This window comes from Protopterus annectens, chromosome 7.part0 (assembly GCF_019279795.1).
Source record: "Protopterus annectens isolate FY-2018-M chromosome 7.part0, PAN1.0, whole genome shotgun sequence".
NCBI classification, from domain to species: Eukaryota; Metazoa; Chordata; order Ceratodontiformes; family Protopteridae; genus Protopterus; species Protopterus annectens.
This window is the reverse complement of record NC_056739.1, coordinates 166954236-166969054: the sequence shown is the minus strand read 5'-3', so window position 1 is coordinate 166969054 and position 14819 is coordinate 166954236. Positions and strand designations below refer to the sequence as shown.

Here is a 14819-nt window from a genome sequence, read left to right as displayed (position 1 = left end):
ACAAACACATACAGAAATATGCAATTCCTTCTTAGGCTTATGCCAAACTAATGTTACTCAACATCAGAAAGATTCACCTCCTGCATGTTACCCCACCAAGCATTATCTGAAAGTATAGTTTCAGAGTGGCAGCATGTTCGGTGCTATACAGATGGTAGAAAGCAGCTTTGATACAACAAAGTAAGTAGAATCATAATTAATTTATTTTCCATGACAAAGCATATGTAGAATATTGTGAGAGGACTTCATGTACCATTAATATGTAATACATGTTGCACTTTCATTAAGTGTTATACAACTGAACAAAAAAGGAGAGAAACATCTTTCACCGACAGTGAGGTTTGCTTTGTTTTTCCACTGTTATGTGACCTCAGAGTAGATATATTTATGTTTAGGGTGGGGAAGATACAGCAGGGCATTGCACTGTTAAAAAATACCCTGGAGGTTCAACAAAACTTGTTTCACTCCTTTGTGTCAATCATTCAGAACCCAATGGATCAGCATGTATCTATTTAAATTCAAGTATCCAACCCCATCTTGCCCTTCTGCATTGACAAGTGTGGTTACCTAGTAATTTATTTACTCATCTGATAAATGCATACATGAACTTATCAAGACGATCACTTTTCATCTACAACCCATGCCATCAGGCAACAACTGGTTGCAAAAAATAGCCACAGCTATTCACATCTCTCTCTTTTGTAGTCATTCCCCGTGAAATACATCTCCTCCTGGCAGCTGTTAGAAAGTTCTAAACTTCCTTTTGCATTTGAGTATCTAGTATTGAGAGTAGCAAGCTAGTATCTCCATGCTGAGACTTGACGTACAATTTAAAAAATGCTTATGAATGGGATGTGTACAGAACAGCAAAAAAGTATTATTATTTAGAATAACTGGAGAACATCCTATATATCATTTGTTTGGTTACTCTATAACTATAAATACTATTCTTTGGACAAAGAGTGCAAATAACAAGGCTCAAGAAGGTGAGAGCGAGCCTTTTTATTTTTTTTACATCTAGTCAGTTATTCATAGTTATTGCAAGGTTCCTAACTGTCTAGTACAATTACTGCTATATACCACAAGTAATTTGATCCCCAGAATAAATACCCAACTATCTTTATGAAATGAATATCATTGAATTAAACTTTTAACTGAATTAATATTTTGAAACTGTTCATTGCTTAATGGAATTCTCTTCATTTTACATAGAATCTCTCAAACTAACATAATTTTTGACCACTTGAACCGTTGTTGAAGATTCTGACAAGGAAAAGTACTTTTATGAGGGTGTCACTTAACCAATTTTCACTGTATTTCTTGCCTAAGAAAAAGTATTAGCCCACAATTCCATTTCTTGAAATCAACCATTTGTGTAATTCCTTGCAAAGACTCCAACTAATAGATGCAGGATATTTACAGAACAGTTAAGCACAAATTATACATTACTAGCAACTGTCACACAATGGATTTCACTAATTGAAACTAGTGTGTTGGGAATGGGATGTGGACATAAAGTAAAAGGACAGAACAGGACACATTTTACTTTGCTGTAGAAAGGACAAGCAATCAAAAATTTAGGGTCTGAATTTCCAGAGTTTGATGCAGCTATACCAAAGTGCCTTGGAACAAACACAGTCAAATTCGAAAGCATACAGTACTACACTGTGTTGTAACCTCACATTGCTGACACCAAATAATGGGAATACAGTCTAAAAAATGCATTCCTAAAATTTAAACTTAGGCTATGGAAATCTTTCTCCAGCTTTCTTTTGCAAGTCATTTTCAGTTTAGTCATTGGATAGTCATACCAGTCCCACATTGGACACCAGCTATTTTATGCACAAAATGCCCCATCACACATCGATCCCAGGTCCCCATAGCAGTTAACACCATTCATAATCTTGGCCCCTAGCCCCATGTGCCCCCTTGTTTGTTAACTAGTATCTATAGTTTTGTTGTAGAGGACTGCTGAGTTTTATTATTTAGCACTAGAAAATGATCTATTCTTCAGTCACATATTTTCTAAAAGTCTTTTGCTGTTGGTAGGATAATAAAGTGTCATAAAAAGTATACGGGAACTTGGTCAGAAAAGGAAGGCACTCTGGTCATTTGCAGCAAAACATGAAATGCAGATAAGGTCCACACTAAACATGTGTGTCATCATGGTCTGAGACCCACAAAGCTGATTTTACTACATTATGTTGCAAGCTATTAAAGGTGAAGCGCACTGTGAACTGCTTAATATACAGTCCTTTAATTCCTGTAATATGCAGGCAGTGTGCTGACAAAACTAATACTGCCACCTCAAATGTGCAAAGAATTATTTTTCTTTTTTTAGACTCTTTATTTCAGGTATATAGTTGTACTGTTAAACATTTTAACAACCTGCAGGCATACAACTAAAAGAAATCTTATTTTAGTAATACAGTAAGGTACTAAATTAAAAAAAAGCATTTGCCAGTATAATGTGTTGCATAGCATTGTATGTAGAAAGCAGTAATAAGCAAATATCTTTGGTGAACAAAATGAGGAAACATGAGGCAGAGTAGTAGTTATGCAGCTCTTTCTCTTCATTGTAAATGTTTTCTGCACTGTTAAATTTGCTTGATGCCAGATGGAGAAAATAAGCCTATTTAGTCTGCATTTTAAGGGCATTTGATATTTTGCCTTCCCTCCATTTCCGATCTCACCTCATGCCTTCTTGAGTACTTTGCTGGCGTCTCTGTTTCTGTACCACACATTGAGGGCCCATTCCATAAGTCTAAATTTTTTTCTCTATGAAGAAGTACTTTCATAGATCCAGAACACAGCTGACCCACTCTATTCAGCTGTCTAAGCACCTTCTTACCTCTGTGTGCTTCCTGTTCAGGCTGACCCCTTTACATTTCCCTGATATGACATTGTGCACACACATCATGCCACCTTTTCTTTCTGGGCTCTAGTGTGAAGAACAGCAGCTGTTCATATCTTTTCTGTTCCATCCCACAAATCATTCTGGTGACCTTTCCCTGGTCTTCTAGCAGCCTGATGTCCCTTCCATCATGTACCCTCCAAAACTGCGCACAGTACTCAAGGTGAGGCCTGATTGTGATCTAATGGTGCAGAATCATTACCCATTTGCTTCTTAAGTCTGTCTCCCTGAGGACACATCACAGTATTCTGTTAGCTGCTGCCCCTGCTCTGTCACTTTGTTTTTGGCGGTCCACTCCAGATATGACCAACATTCCCAGATACTTTTCTACATTTCCTGCTATCTTTGCCACTCTCAGTTGTCACATTTCTGTCTTTGTAGTCAGAATTTCTTCTTCTTCCCACCACCCCACTACTAATGCACTTCATTTTGTCATCAACAAGACAGGATAACCCTGTTTATTCCTGCAGATATGCCTGAAATGAAAACAGGGAAGAGTAATGAACCCTCGGCTGACCACTGTGGTGCTCAACTAGTCAATTTTGTTATTTTTGAAAGTAACCTTATTACCACATTCCTTGTGTTGTATCATTTAAGAATGCGGCACACCAATTCTTGAGTCTTGATCTTATCCCAGCCCCATCAGTTTTCCTAGAGTTGTCTGACTGGGACCGAATGAAAGATTTCAGTAAGTCTAAGATCACACCTACAGGTGTTCCCTGTCAGTTTCTCCCGCAATCCTTCTTTAAAACTGGATCATATTAGACTGATGGCTCCTTATAGCCGTAAACCCAAATTAGTTGCCCTAAAGATTGTTGTCCTGCAGCAAAACAACTGGACTTTTTATGAGTATTTTCTCCATGACTTCCCTATCACTGCTGTTAATCTAACAGGCCTGTAGCTCTGAGGATCCTCCCTGCTCCCTTGCCTTATGTAAAGGTATTATGCATGCAATGTTACACTTCTCTGGTACTTCCGTAGAGGCCAGTGATCTGTTGAAGACCTTCGTCAGAGGATCTGTCAGTGCACTGGAAACATTCCTGAGGACCTCTAGATGTTCTCTGCACTGTATCTCCCTTATGGCACTGGGTTTCCTGTTAGCCTAATTGCTCTGTTTACTTTCCTCTGCTCTCCCTACTCTGCAGTATTCCCTCACCGTATGATACTCTTCCATTGCTTTCCTTCATGAAGCCTGAAGTGGAGCATTCATTCAATAACTCTGCTTTTTTCCAAGCCTGCTTTGATCTCTTTCCAGTCTTTGCTCGACCTAAACAACTCGATAAATCCTTTTCTTCTTTCTGCTATATACCTAAGGAAGCCTTTGTTCCATCCCCTCCTTACACCATCTGCCTTTGGTGCTCTCACCTGTTTTGATGTACTCTGTCCTTTCTACTGTGCCTCATGTCTCCTTTACCCCTCCTTTCCTTTTCTTGTATGCCCACTCTTTTGTGTATTCAGTATTATCATTTATTTTATTTAATTTAGTAAAGTGCTTAAACCTAAGCATGCAGAATAAATGAAAAGGAAAAAAAAAGAAAGGCCGACGATCAAACAATGAGTGATTTAAAATAAACCTCACAGCAAGAGGTTCTCCCATTCGATTCTTGGCTGGAGTGCGGGGAGTGCCTTCTGTGTGGAGTCTGCATGTCCTCCCCACAGTTGTGTGAGCATTCGAAAGACATGCGTAAACAGGTGTGCCTTCGTGGAAGGTTGAAAGTCGAGCTGGAACCTCGGCGTTCATAAAAATCTACTGCCAATCATTAGCGGACCGGAGTTCCGCTGTGGCGACCCCTAACCGGGAAAAGCCAAAAGACAACGACAAATTACTTAAAAGTGCAGTATTTGAGTAAATTGTGAAACAAATCAACTGTTTTTTAAAAATTCAATATTCTAAAATTAATGTAGATGTCCCTACAGTCTCACAATAAACTGTCATAAAAAATATGAAATCAAATCTAGTCTCACCTTCCTGTGCAGCCATATTGAATTTCTTCTCCTTTGCCTCTTTCTCTAATCCTTGGTTCATAACCATGACTACTGCATCCCTGACTCATTGTCATACAAAGTTTACTTCCTTGGTTTGTTTATCCCTAAACTCACTTTTGACCTATTTCTCCCTTCTCTCCTCTCTCATCTCATCATAATCTGTACCCCTAAAATCCTACATAGTCATCTTTATCGTGTATTCTTACCTGACTAATAAATTGACATGGAAAACACAATCCCTGTTGACCATGTGGTTCCTTCAACTAGACAGCCCTGACTTCCTCCACCTTGATTAGAACCACATCCAAAATGGATAGTAGATATCAGAGTAACAAAGTGCTCTGATGAAATCTAAGTATTACAGGTATTAGCTCAATTATAAAATTCCAAAAATGAGTCTATAGCATTAGATGAGAGAAATGAGGTGGTGTCATTTAAGAATGAAAATGTGTCCATCTCCAGTCTGGGTAAAGATGTCTGTCACATTCTAGAAGACATTGTGTGTATGTATGTATAAAAGATTGTGCACTAGAGAGATGGCAACAGGCACTTTTTAATGGAGGGTAGGTATATTGTTAAAGACTTCAGGGTCTTAGTAGGAGACACAGGTAGACTGTGCACCTGTCAGTATCTTGGTTGAGAGGTTTGATGTGGGGATTAGGTATTCCAATGTCATTGCTGCATGCCGAAGTATGCCTGTGGTGAGAGGTGGTTAAACAGAAGACAGGGGTAGTTTATTTTAGTTATGACACATTGCCAGACTAGTCACTGGCCATTGCCCCAAACTGAAACCATTAACATTGGAGGACTGGTCATCCCTTATTTTACATGATCAGTAATGCATGTGTTTACATTTCTTGATCAGGTTAGTCACATAGGACTATGTTCTTTTTCAAGGAAGGCCCAAGATGGTAATCACATGACTATGGGAAATGTAACCAGTACACCAGAGAAATTCCCTGTTCTGTTCTATTCTGCTTGAAGGGTTAGATGGCAACATTTTGTGTTGTATAGGGACTGTACAGGGAAAGTTGTTCCATGCGTTTATATAATAAGAAATGTGGTGCATCAGCCATTGCACATAATTGTCTTTAACTGACAAATGTATGTTTATCTGAGAGGGTTCTTGGTCTAAATTGTCATTGTTTTTAAAAAGAGTTGCTTCTTCTATTGTCTATTTTATCTTAAAGTCATTTAGTTTTAATAAAAAGCACAACTCTTTTTGATGAGTGCTGTGGGATTGTGCATATCCTTCTGAACTACCATCCACTCACATAGCTAAAACTTTGATTTAATAAACCAGGATGACAATCATGTGACATTAACCATGTCTAAAAGGTTAAGTTTCATGTTTTCACATGTTTATGCTGGCACACTGAGCACTACCCCATCAGACAATAGGGGGTCTAGAAACCTCCCGTATAACTACTGTTATGGGAGGAATGGGGATGTGGATCTATTTTTACCTCCTTCCCTCTTCACTGCCTGCCAACTGTCAGACCCTCTGTCTACTGGACTATTCACTCTCCATCACCAGAGCATGAGCCAATAGAGAGGGGCTGCCAGAAGCAGTTTGTTTTTTTTTTCTTTTGTGGCCCTGTCTACTGCACACGCCTGGTAACATGCCCGGGGATTCTTGTGTTGTGGGAAAAGTGATGGCATATCATTCACACCTGTAAGTGGCATAACTTCTCAGGACAGCCCTTTGATGTCAGAACTTCCATGGGGTGTTCATCCATGGAAACTTTCACCCCAGACACGTGTTCCCAAACCATTCCCTCAGAGAAAGTTGAGGTCACTAAGCCATGTCACCTCAAGCAGGCTCATGAGCTACTAATTAAACTGGGATCACATGAGTCATGGACCTTTATCCTTTATACCAGAATTGCTAACATGCTTGTGTAATATGTGGGCGTGTGTGTGGGGCTACTTGATATGGCCGAAATTTCATCATGTCGACTTTCATATGGCCGAGACCATATGATTGACATTTGAAATCTCGACCATTCAAGTAAATCACAAAACACAAACACAAACTTACCTTAATGCTGCTAGCAGGGGAGTTTCGCCCCCCTGCACCCCCCTGTATATATCCAATATATATCCATATATATATATCCGTATAGTTGTATATACCAACTCCGAGATCGGACTACAGTGCAGAAGTGGAAATCTTTTCATTCTGCACTGTAGCATGATGCCGGTTCCCCATGGTCGACATTTCAAATGTCGATCATATGGTCTCAGCCATATGAATGTTGACATTTTGAAATGTCGACCATTAGAAGGGGACCTGGGTATGCATATGTGTGTGATATGTATGTGTGTAGATATGTCTGTGTTGTCACATGCTTATGTAATATGTGGTGGTGTATTATAGATTTACATGTGTGTATGTGATATGTATGTGTGTAGATATGTCTGTGATGTTACATGCTTGTGTAATATGTGGTGGTGTGTTGGTACACGTGTGTGATATGTATGTGAGTAGATAGGTTTGTGTTTGAGTAGATATGTCTGTGATGTTACATGATTGTGTAAAATGTGGTGGTGTGTGGGTATGCATGTGTGTGTGTGGTATGTATGTGTGTAGATATGTCTGTAATGTTTATGTCCACAAGTGGTTTGTATGAATGTATGTGGCGACGTTGTGTATACCTCTATGGGTATATGTATGTGTGGTGTTTGTAGTGTATGTAGACATATGTGTTTGTAAGTGTACTTGCTGTGTCTGTGTATATCTGATGAGTAAATGTACTTAGATCAGCTTTCTAGCTACAGAACATCATTTTAAATTGTGTCCCAGTGGACTATTTCTTTAACATCTATTTCACAATGAATTTCTCATCGTTGTGATTGCAGGAGATGCATTCACATGCTTGCAAGGCAACAGACACAAAATACAACAAATAGTTGACTTGACTACTTCATTTTCCCCAAAAATCGGGGGGGGTTGAATAAGATTCCTTGAATGTTGTTGTTGTTGTGTCTTTCGGCTTTTCCCGGTTAGGGGTCGTCACAGCAGAGCTCCAGTCCTCTAATGATTGGCAGTAGATTTTTGCGTGTCGAGTTGCCAGCTCTGATGCACAGCCTTCAACGAAGGTACGCCCATTCATGCATGTCTCCACGCAGAAGACGCTCTAGTTGAGAATCGAACAGGACGTCTTACTGTGAGGCGACAATGCTACCGCAGCACCACAAGATTCCTTGAATGTAACAGAGAAAAAACAGTGGAAGGGCTGATGCGAAACAAATAGAAAGATACATGCATGTTCATTTTCTAGAAGGGAAAAGAAATGGATATATAGATCTGTGCAGAGATACACAGATGAAAGTATGAAAAGGAAATGCGTAACCTGAATAAAGATATTATGACACTTCTCCTAGTTCATTTCTGTTAGAAAGTTCTGAAAGCATTATGGCTGTTTCTGCTATGCCAATGATAAAGCCTGCTGTACAAGAAAATCATGTGCTTCAGATGTCAAACAGCAGGTGTCAGACTGTGTTGAGCATTAAATTTATTATTTCAGCTGCTGAATAATGTAGGAAAAACTTTCAAATACATTCTTAAAGGGATCTAAGATAAATTATACACCGACTCTGCATTTCCGACATAGAAATCACAACAACTAGACAAAAAAATATTATTATTCAGGACAGTGCCTTAGTCCATAAACCATAGCTGTATTATGCTAAAATAAAATGAAAATGACTGGACCAGATGCAATACTAGAGAAAGAGCTTTCACAAGGCTCCTGTTTATACATACTTAGACCAGCAATGAAATCTTCATTGGTGACGTAGCCATGCCCTTGCTTGTCAAGCTTGTCAAAAACCATTTCTAGTTCTTCAGTACTAAATGGAAAATTTTCCTGCAGTTTCTGGGAAAAAAGTAGAAAATGGAAGCATTTTAGGAAGATGAATCAATGCTTGTTAATATTGTGATCAACGTGTGACCTAGGCAATCATTGAGGTTCCTGTTTCTAAACTGAACCATTTGTTACTAAATGCTAAGTCACAAAAACTGAAAAAAAAATGCCCACATCATTGCAAGTTAGTAAATTAGAATGCATTTTAAACTGCTTACTGCAAAACACAGAATACAAATAGACAATTAATTATGTGTGAATGGGGGGTAATCCCCCTACTCTCCCACCACCCTTGCTGAATAATTATTCACAATCTGAAGGGGAGTTAACTTGTTTTACTTGCAAACCCCCTTTTTTTTTTTTGCCCCAGTGAATGTGTAACCACAGAATATAAATATTAATATAGTGATAATCACACAAGGGCATGGGGAGCTTACTGTATGCAACAAAAACTTGTAGAAATTTAGAGATGACTGAATTTTCTATCGGCATGTATTCACAGGCTCTTCGTACAGTCTGAAAGCTTAAGAGTTCTTGGCCTTAGAGAGAGCATTAAGGACTTGCTCCCTAGTGATAGCAGGGGGTGTTTTATTTGATGGTATTTCTTAAAGGAAGGTTAAGTGGGAGAGAGGGGTAAAGTTGGAGCTGAATTTATCAGCCAGTAGGTTTGCTGTATCTTCTGGCTTTTTTAAATTTCTCCAAGTCTTTTGTGTTTCTAATACCATGACAGGAATGGATCCCATTCCTAAGTCAAAGTACGATTAAAGTTCATGAAATTAGTATTGTTTCAGTCTTTGATGTCAGCCAAAAGTGCTCTTCGCACCACCCACAATGTGCCCAATAATGACTCCGCCTACAATTCGTACAGGGTTACAAGTATAATGCTAACATATCTAAATTTTTATAAGACCTGTTGCTCCTACTACTATTGGAACTGTCTGGGTGTCTTTCTTCCACATTGCTCTAGTTTCTGCCTGCAGATCCTGATATTTTATGACTTTGTCTCTCTCTGTACACAAGACACTGTAGTCACTGGGTGTGGCGATTTCAATGATCAGTGCTACCTTTGTCTTCTTTTCATGGACCACTCTATCTGATTTTCTAGCACCTATCTTCTGAACTGTTGGTAATGGATGATCCCATGTGATGTAAACTTCATTTTCTATGATGCTTTGTGGTTCATGTTTCCAGTGTTTTTCAGCCACTTCAGTCCCATAATGTTTGCACAATCCCCAGTGCAACAATCTTGCAGCATTATTATGCCTTTCAGTTTACAGTCCTTCTGCCATTAGTATGTCACAACCAGCAACAAGGTGTGCGAATGTTTCCAATTCCGTTTTAGAAAACCTACATTTGTCTGTTTCTCCCACATGTTCAATGGACTTTATAAAACAATGAGTATGTAGGCCACTATCTTCATTCGCCAATATTAACCTTTCATCTCTTGGTTTGAATTTGGCTCTCCTTAACCATTCCTGAGTTTGTTTCTGATCAACATGAGGTTCTTCCAGAAGTTTTCTACACTTGCAACTATATTTATGCATCTTTCACATTTCTTGCCTTCTCATCTGTTCCCTCATCTTATATTCTTTCTTTTGTTTTTTGGCACATTCAGTTGCTGCCTAATTTTTATCTACTTCTGGTTTGATTTCCATTCCTGCTTGACGCTGATATGCTTCTCCAAGATTAAGCAGAGAAGTCATTTTAGATTTATTCTCTTCATGTTTCAAAACTTTCACTACATTTGGGTCTTGTGAGATTAGCAGATATGTGTGGAGTCCCACGATTGCAGATCTATACATGTAATCAATTTCAAGGAGGCCCATCCCCCCTTCAGAATGGGGAATATATAATCTTGGTATGCACTGATCTTTATAAATCATTTGGTGAGCATGAAGCAACCTTCTTCTTTTCCTATCTAATCTATCCAGTACATTTTGAGGCCAATTAGTCACTCCAAAAGTGTAAGTTAGGACAGGAAAAGCCAACTGGTTGTTGTTCCTAGATGTCAGCACTGTTTTCAGGATTAATTTAAGTCTTCTAAAGTATTCCTTACTAAGTTTTATTTGCATTTGTTCATGTTTTATTGTTCATTCTTCATCAATTCCCAAATATTTTTGCACTCTTTCATGCTCAAGTGCTTTTATATCACATTCTTGTCCCAAACTGATGTTTTGTTGATGCTGCAGTTTTCCTGCTTTAAAGGGGTTTTTTTGCACAACTTTCAAGACCAAATGACATTCTTATATCATCTAAAAAACTTTTGACAACTTGCAGTTGTGCTTTCAGTTCCTCATCTGATGAGCTATGCAGCATTCGCCTGTATTTCTAAGCATGAGGTCCAGTATGTTGGAACCTCTAATAGGTGTATTCACTATTTAGTCAAGGGTGTTTGTATTTACAAAGAGTCCAGGAATCTATGTGCCTATAGATATGAGGCTGTGTAGTATTCTCACTCTACAGAGGGGTAATTAAAGTCTCCCATTAGTAGGGCATTAGGTTGGATGGTAAGTGTTTCCAGTAAGTCCAAGTATGCATTGTGAGGTTCTTGGGACATGGAGGATGGTGATCTGCCAATGGATGAACTCCCTATAGGTATGCTTGCTATTGATGCATGTAGTGACCTGCCAATGGAGGAACCCCCTAGAAGTATGCTTGCTATCGATGTATGTGGTGATCTGCCAATGGAGGAACTCCCTAGAGGTATGTTTGCTACTGATGTATGTGGTGACCTGCCAATGGAGGAACTCCCTGGAGGTAAGCTTGCTAGTGATGTATGTGATGACCTGCCAATGAAGGAACTCCCCAGAGGTAAGCCTGCTAGTGATGTATGTGGTGACCTGCCAATGGAGGAACTCCCTAGAGGTAAGCTTGCTAGTGATGTATGTGGTGACCTGCCAATGGAGGAACTCCCTAGAGGTAAGCTTGCTAGTGATCTACTAATGGAGGAACTCCCTAGAGGTATGCTGGTTATTGATGTATGTTCAGACACCTTCTCCTTTAGTCCTTGTCCATGCAACTACTGGTCTAAATGTGAGGAAGGCACTAAAACCATGCACTGCTAGGGTACTGTCTGCTGCTTTAAACCATGTCTTATTAACTGCACAAATGTCTATATTCTGAAGTGTGAGAAGGGCTTGGAGGGAGTGTAGTCTTTTATTTAGGCTCCTGGCATTGAGCAGTAACACCTTAAAGTTCAGTTGAGTTGACATTGTTATGTTGGTAGGTTTGTCAGTTTGTCATTGCCTAAAAGAGGCACTATGGGGATAGATAAAGTTTTAACTGCTACTCAGTAGCCTAAAGGGGAGAGGTGAGGGCCATGTTTGGCAAAGCAATGTGGTCTGTTAACTATGTCCTCCCAAGCTGGCAAATATTAAATCCCATTAGAATAGCACCAGAAAAACAGCCAGTTGTTGAAATCAATAATTTTTTTGCTCATAGTTTGGCATCATCCTTGGAGTTGGTGATAATACTGCTCAATGCTGTTAAACTGCATAATGAAAAATGTTTCAAGCATAGTACTGTTAAAATCAATGCCATATTTCAGATATTTCATATCATTTTCTATAAATGTTTCCAAATGCTGAGTACTCGTTATAGTGCATTTTGGTCAGATATTTCCTCCTTTCAGGTGTTTTCAATGACCTGTGTTTCATTCATTTAGTCTTTTATGCAGTGACATGAACCTCAATTTATTTTTGATAGCGGTATAAAACACTCATAACTTAACAGAATCACTTACTAATCTACATTGATATCCAGTGCAATTAAATTCCATGTAGCAATATTTTAGTTATTCACATTTTTATAAAATAATGAAAGCGAGCAAAAGGAATACAAATCTTTGCCATTTACAGGGCTTTTTTTCAGTATATTTAAGAAATAGGAAAGTACCTGTGCCCAAAATCCTGAATATAACTTATCATGTTTGCATAATGCTGTGTAATGTCATCTAAAATCTCAGTTAGCACAAGAATGTAAAATGTGGACCATTTTCAATGTATGTCTCTTCTAATATCTCTCATAGCAAATTCTATAACATTATCAAGGGATGGTCGTGAGTGATTGAATTTCAAGGTTCGATTTAACTTGGGTGAGAATGTTTAAGCTACTAAAATGGCCACTATGAAGATTTAATTCATTCCTTTTTTATCATGTTGCTAAATTTTACATAAACATTTATACATCACAAAACTCGAAAGCAAAACACAACTAAGAAAGAAGAAACTGAGTTCTGGAATACCCTTGAAATAAACTATACACAGTTCTTTTATACAAAATCCCTTTCAGCATATCACTGTTATGGAAAAGAAATGTTTTACAAAGAGTATATCATAAAATCTTCACTTAACCCATATTCATCTTTCTTTAACTTTACTTATACTGTATCTCAAATTCTCTCACTGCTTCCTACTGGACCTCTTTAACGCCCTTATTTATTCAATCTCTTTCTATTGTCCTTTCAGCCCTTTATCTCCCATTCAGTCTGTTCTGTCCTATCCTTTTCTTTCTCGTCATCCTTTTTTTACACATGCATGATAGATTTGCATGCAGGCATGCGCACAGTGGTGTACTTAAGACTCAGTTTGTAGTTAACATTAATAATTTTCTTTATAGTTTGTATTATGATCTTGACTTGTATTCATGCAGGTAGAAACATGCTCTACTTTTTTTTCTTGTATTACAGTCTGTGTCTATCTGTTTGTTTTATGCTCTGGCATGGCCTAAAAGTTGTCCAGCTGGAATTGGTCCTCCAGCCCAGTTAAATTCTAAATCAAATAAAGAAAAGCAATGCCATCTAACATGTTTAGTACACTGTGAAAATGTATCTCTTAATTACTCACCTGATCTCAGTAATATCTACTGTAGTCACAGGCATAACCACTTTTTGCTACTGAATTATTTTGTAGAAATTTCTTGCAGTTAATATATTAAGTACCCAAACCGTGGTTGGTGGCATCCTTTCCACTGTCACCTTATACCACTTTTGCCACTATCTTGTGGTACTGGGAAGTAAATAACTCGAGTGATTCTATAATGATCACATTATCAGATGCAATTACTTCTAAAGAACACTTTATTTGTGTTTAATGTGTTATACATGTTTCCAGATGTACAAGCATTTGTATAGTGTTTTGCATCTTCAGCACTGAATGGATGTATCACTATTAATCTTCAACAGCCTCTCTGATGCCACAAAAGTCTGTTACAACATTTACCAGAGAGACAGTCTCCCTCATTTAATTTCTCCAAACTTTGTTTTTAAATGCTGTGGCAGGAATGAACCCTATTCCAAAGTCAGGGCATATCTAAAGTTTATTAAATTAATACTGGTTTAGTTTTTAATGTTTACTAACTGTACTGCCCTTGCAAACTGAAACATAACTAAACCTGCCTCTTCCTGTGGGTCATAGGAGGTTCTTTAGTTCTACTATCAATTAATATAGACATATTTAAATAGATGTACCTACTAATAATCACAATGTACTAAAAGGAACTTGAAATCAGCAACCCATTTACACTGATTGTTTTATTTTGTCAAGAAAAGTTCATGTAATGCAGTGAAAACGTATAAGAGGTCTCCAGGGTTATGAGATCTTGTATATTTAGAGATGTGGAAGTACAGGGTACTTGGAGAAAAGATATCGGTCACCACACAGAATGTGAGAATTATTATATGTCAGCAGATAAATATAATAGCTTCATCAAAATGAATTTATCCTAGAATCATACAGTTCTGTCTGTAATAAAAATCAAGCAAATGCAGACAGAATTGAGGCCACTAAGTCCTGAAAGAAAGACTAAGTGCAAAAACATAGGTTCATATGTGTGTACTAGGCTAATGGCCCTGGAGCCTTTACAAGCCTAGAGCATAGGATTACCCTGGCACCGTGCCATCTGACCTTAGTTCCCAGTGCCTCTGTTGAGTAAAGCCACTGGAGTGATCCCTGGGGTGAATTTTCTATTTCCCATCCACTCATCAAGATTTCTCTTGAAGAGGACCAGTGAGGTGCTCTGCTTGACATGTATGGGAAGTCTATTCCATATCA

General features: G+C 38.3%; 1 protein-coding gene across 1 annotated transcript in view; it reads right to left on the bottom strand.

Annotated features, from left to right (window-relative positions):
• The window catches only part of LOC122806313 (golgin subfamily B member 1-like), a 512564-nt gene that overhangs the window by 459986 nt on the left and 37759 nt on the right, over nt 1–14819 (bottom strand). The window contains exon 3 of the mRNA XM_044076629.1: nt 8670–8781. Within this exon, the coding sequence (XP_043932564.1) occupies nt 8670–8781 (112 nt within the window). The remainder of the gene's footprint in view (nt 1–8669; nt 8782–14819) is intronic.